The sequence below is a fragment of the Penaeus japonicus genome, unplaced genomic scaffold (assembly GCF_977035675.1).
Source record: "Penaeus japonicus unplaced genomic scaffold, GWHDUDI00000001_assembly GWHDUDI00000001, whole genome shotgun sequence".
In the NCBI taxonomy this organism is placed as follows: domain Eukaryota; kingdom Metazoa; phylum Arthropoda; class Malacostraca; order Decapoda; family Penaeidae; genus Penaeus; species Penaeus japonicus.
This window is the reverse complement of record NW_028234403.1, coordinates 50,847,987-50,852,986: the sequence shown is the minus strand read 5'-3', so window position 1 is coordinate 50,852,986 and position 5,000 is coordinate 50,847,987. Positions and strand designations below refer to the sequence as shown.

The 5,000-nt window shown below is 50.2% G+C and overlaps 2 protein-coding genes across 19 annotated transcripts in view; both read right to left on the bottom strand.

Moving 5' to 3' along the window:
• mri (BTB/POZ domain-containing protein mrityu) overlaps nucleotides 1-5,000 on the bottom strand; it is a 151,678-nt gene that overhangs the window by 67,372 nt on the left and 79,306 nt on the right. Inside the window, exon 1 of one of the 18 annotated variants that reach the window (XM_086542097.1) lies at nucleotides 3,007-3,171. The exons of 16 other annotated variants lie outside the window; for them this stretch is intronic. In XM_086542097.1, coding sequence (XP_086398223.1) covers nucleotides 3,007-3,068 — 62 coding nt within the window. In that variant the 5' untranslated portion in view covers nucleotides 3,069-3,171. Of the gene's footprint in view, nucleotides 1-3,006; nucleotides 3,172-5,000 lie in introns of those variants that run through there. One more of the 18 variants, XM_086542112.1, reaches the window with a different exon arrangement.
• Nucleotides 3,250-4,441, bottom strand: LOC147472562 (uncharacterized). Its single transcript, XM_086542116.1, has one exon. The coding sequence runs from the start codon at nucleotides 4,152-4,154 to the stop codon at nucleotides 3,294-3,296; it is 861 nt and encodes a 286-aa protein (XP_086398242.1). The 5' UTR covers nucleotides 4,155-4,441; the 3' UTR covers nucleotides 3,250-3,293.

Here is a 5,000-nt window from a genome sequence, read left to right as displayed (position 1 = left end):
GAGAGAGAGAGAGAGAGAGAGAGAGAGAGAGAGAGAGAGAGAGAGAGAGAGAGAGAGAGAGAGAGAGAGAGAGAGAGAGAGGGAGAGAGAGAGCGAGAGATAGAGAGCAAAACGGTAGATCTAAAATAAATAAAAGCATGAGCACAGAGTAAAAACGGTAACAAACGCCAAAACAAGGTTAGTAATAATAAGCAAAATAAAAGAAAAAATGAATAAATATAGAGAAACAGATAGAAATACTCTTCGCGGAAATCAGAGCAGGTCCGTTTTCTTGCCAATCGCTCACCCCCCTCCCCCCTCCGCCTCCTATCACTACTATCCTTATCCCCACCAGGGATATCCAGGGACATCAAGCCAGACATCCCGAGCCGCCACCGCTGCCTCCGTCGCCGCTGCCTCAGGACTTCCTCGAAAACGAGAAGCCACATTAACATAAGAATAACTCATGATTGACAACTCCGCAGTAATGGCGCGACTCTTCTTGCCTGATTAGCTCTGTGCAACGAGACTCTCTCTCTCTCTCTCTCTCTCTCTCTCTCTCTCTCTCTCTCTCTCTCTCTCTCTCTCTCTGTGTTTTATACTAAGGGTGGATAGAGAAAGAAGGAATGAAAAGGAAAAAAAAAGAAAGGAGAAGCGAAAAGAACGACGGCTTTGGGAGGCAGTCCCCAAAAGGGCTATGACAATCATAATCTAAAATCATTGATGATTACGGATTACGACGATGCAGACAATAATCACCAACACAGCAATAATAACAACAAAGCAGCAACATTGGCAATGCGATCGGCATTAGCAGCGGCTTTGGCCTTGCTACCCTCATGCTTGATAGGCTTAGCCGACAGGGGCGCATGAGGAGGAATGAGGGAGAAGTAGACATGGGGGAGAGGCGAGTAGACGTGGGGGAGAGCTCAAGTGCACGTCGGGGAGGCGGGAGTAGAAATGGAAGATACTGCGATAGGACTAAAGGGACTCACTCAAGGAGCCATGAGTGATAGTCAAGGAGGAGGAGGAGGTCGAGGGCGGGGGACAGACCTGCATGCGAACGCGCACTGAGACAGACAGACAGACAGACAGACACTCGCAGCCAAGTGTGGAGGAAGCGGGAAAGGAGGGAAGGACAGAAAGGGTGAAACATAGACATAATGAATAAGATAGAGATAGTGATAGGGAGGGAGGCAAGGAGGAAAGAAGAGGGACAAAGAGAGGGAGGGAGGGAAGGAGGGAGAGGGAGGGGGAGGGGGAGGGGGAGGGGGAGGGAGAGAGTGAGAGGGAGGGAAGGAGGGAGAGAGAAAGAAAAAGAGAGATGGGGGAGAAGAGGGAAAAAGAATATAGACAGACAGATAGACAAAAAGAGAGAATAGAACAGAAGAGAAAAGACAAGAAAGAAAGAGAAGAGAAGAGAAGAGAGGAGAAGAGAAAATGGGACAGGAGAGGAACCAAGAAGCGAGCGCAATAGAGGCGAGAATTCCCGAGGCTCCTCCCTAATCATATAATCACGATTCAGCCGCCCGGACCGAGACGCCATCGACAGCCGTGACAGACGGGGGGAGGCGAGTGCCCCGAGGAGCAGACTTCGTTGGCAGCGTTGACATTGCGCGAGACACTCTCCGCTCCGACGTGGCACTCCGGGCTGAAAGGGATGGCACTCGAAGCTCTTGGAAGAACGTGTTTGATTGGCACTGGGAAAGGAGATTGGAGGATGGGCGGAAGAAAGTTTGTAGTCAAAACTAGAATGATCACTTACCGCCAACTACATTAACTTAACTTTCCCTACTGAAAGACCTCTCTCCCCTCCCCCATGCCCCCCCCCTCTCTCTCTCTCTCTCTCTCTCTCTCTCTCTCTCTCTCTCTCTCTCTCTCTCTCTCTCTCTCTCTCTCTCTCTCTCTCTCCTCCCCCTCCTTCATATAGGAGTGTGATGGACGACGAAGGGCGGTCTTCCAATCTGGCCCGAATACCCGATAACTTAGAACCTAGCGCTGTCTTTCTCCGGAGAGCCATCCGTCAAGGGTCGCGAGGCAGTTAGGGGGGGTGGAGGGGGAGGGGGAGGGGGAAAGGGTTGAGATCTTTGAGCTCGCTATTGCGTTTGTCTTCCTTTTCCCTTTTTTTTTCTTATTCATTTTCTTCTACTTTTCCTCTCTATTTTTTCTTCTTCGTACCTCCTCTTTCAAAAGTTTTTTTTTTCTTCCTCTTCTTTCAATTTCTTGTGTGTGTGTGTGTGTGTGTGTGTGTGTGTGTGTGTGTGTGTGTGTGTGTGTGTGTGTGTGTGTGCATACACACACACACACACACACACACACACACACACACACACACACACACACACACACACACACACACACACACACACATATATATATATATATATATATATATATATATATACATATATATATATATATATTATACATATATAAATATATATATATATAAATATATATAAATATATATATATAAATAAATTTATATATATATACATATATATATATATATATATATATATATATATATATATATATATTGTTCATTCTTTCTTTTAATTCCTCCCATACTTTCCCCATCTTTTCTCGGTGCACTACAAACTCAGATTACAACATGAACTTATTTTATCATTCGTTTTTTCAAGGATTAACCTGTCATAGTGCAGCGATTTGAGCGATATTTAGGATAAAGTTCTGAAATTCAACAAGTTAGCAATTTTCTGTGGCATGCGAATTGTTGGTCAAAATATATAGTTTTACCTTTTATTCTTGTGACTCAGCGTTTTGATATGTGTGTGTGTGTGTGTGTGTGTGTGTGTGTGTGTGTGTGTGTGTGTGTGTGTGTGTGTGTGTGTGTGTGTGTGTGTGTGTGTGTGTGTGTTTGTGCCTTTAAGTATCATTATATAGAGCTATATAGCACTATAAAGTCAACTATGAAGGCACTTGAACACACGCAACAACTGCAGGTAAATCTGATAGCTCTGAATTAATCAGCCCCAAACGAGCAAAACGCTAAAACTGACTTACCTGCAGGAAGGGTTGACTGCGAAGGGCTGAGCAGGTCCCCACGCACTTACGAGAGTAACCATAATGTATTATCACACATCTAACATCACATTCGTTGTTAACTGCATAGATGAGTGGGTGTGAAGTGACGAACAGGTCCAGGCCAGTTGACGATCGGCCCGCTCAATGTGTCAAAACAATAATATTAAGTTCCGCATGCACGATAGGGAGGGAATAAGCGCCCCCGAGTGGGCAAAAAAAAGGGGGGGGGTGCCGCTGCCGCTGGCACAGGTTCTTTCACGGGCGGCTTAAGATGGCACCAGGTAATGCAAGAGCGGAGACAGAATGATAAAGAGTATTATGAAACTGCAGATCATGGACATGCACACCGTGTTCATGTGGCCCACCGGGCAATAGGGCTCGAGGCAGGGGCAGCACGGGCAGCATGACACCTTCTTGTCGCAGCAGTTGAGGAGGCCGGGCTCGGGCTCCTGCCGCAGCCGCTCCTCGTTGTAGTAGTAGTCCGGCGAGGAGCAGCACAATGACAGCTGCGACGGGCGGGACATGACCGGCAGTGTAAAGCTCGGGGCGGACAGCGTGCATCTGCCCGTCCCATTACTGCCGGCGCCGCTGTAGTCCCGGTGGTTGGACTCCAGATGGTCCTGCTGCAGCACCACGCCCCCGCCGCCCGCGTTCGAGCCCTCTACGCGCCGCCCGTAGCTGGAGGCACGCGGCGACGATCTTGGCGAGGCGCGCGGCGTGGAGGTGCCCCCGGCGGAGGAGCGGGAGGCGGCGTTGAGGTGCGGCCGCGGGTCCACTCGCAGGTCGGCGTCGGGCGACACGCTCAGCTCGAGGCGCTGCACCGCCCGGTTGAACGAGCCCGCGCGGTGCACCTCCGACACTGGCTTCCTCTTGGCGCGCGGCTCCGTGCCCACGCCGCCCTTGGCGCGGCCCGAGTAGGCGTTGGCCAGCGGCTGAGGGTACTCGTGGCTGAAGGATGACGGCGGGTCCTCCACGTGGATCTCAATGTCATGGTGGGCGTGAGGAACCTGGTATTGCGAAGGGCGCGAGAGGTCTACGCCCACGGAGCGTAGGATGGACGTGGGGTTCCTACAGCTGCCTACACTCCAGCCGTTCTGCTCCACCAGCAGCGGGTAGGCACTGCGCATGATGCACCATCCCCCCGGGGCGACTCCCCCGCCTCACACGCCCTGGGGCCTCACTAGCCGCAGGGGCGCTCCCCTCCCGCCTCACACCAGGGGTCGCCGTCCGAGAGATGTGGCGTGCAAGTGTCACACTTTTATTGTTCTTCGAGACATGCTACGCTGTTTACTCGCCACGGGGCCACATGCCCTCTACGAGGACCCCGCCCGACCCGGCCTCGCCCACATGGCTCCCGGCACTCGGTTCTCGGTCGGGAATTCCTTACAAACAAACTATATGGCAAGTCTAGCCTGCGGGTACAAAGATGGCTCTGCATGAGAACACGCCTTCGTTACATGTATATGCGACTGATGTTTTCAGAATTCAATTGTTATACAGATAATGACGAGAAATATCTATAATACATATAAACTGCTGACCCATATATAAATGCAGACGGCAAGTCAAATAATCTCTCCCCACTCACTAATTCTCTCTCGGTCACTCAGCTACTCACTCTCTCTTTCTCTTTCTTTCTTTCTCTCTCCCCCTCGCTCGCAACCTTTATCATGTCTCCCTCTCCCTGTGTAAAAATCACGGCAAACGTTCAAATCATGTCCCTCAAGTCCCCCCCTCTCCGTCCCTCTCACCTCTAAAAATAATAAACAAAGAGAATACGAAAAAAAACGAAACCCCATTTCCAAAAATAACGATAATAAAACGAGAAAAAGTAAGGTATTCATGACTTCCGGTTATCTGACTGACATTGATTCTGTCTTGTGGAAGTCCGGAGGCCTACGCCCAGTGCACCCGCTAGGACCGCCCTTTCATCCCCGCCGCCGACCTCCCCTCCTGCTCGTTTCTTCTCTCTA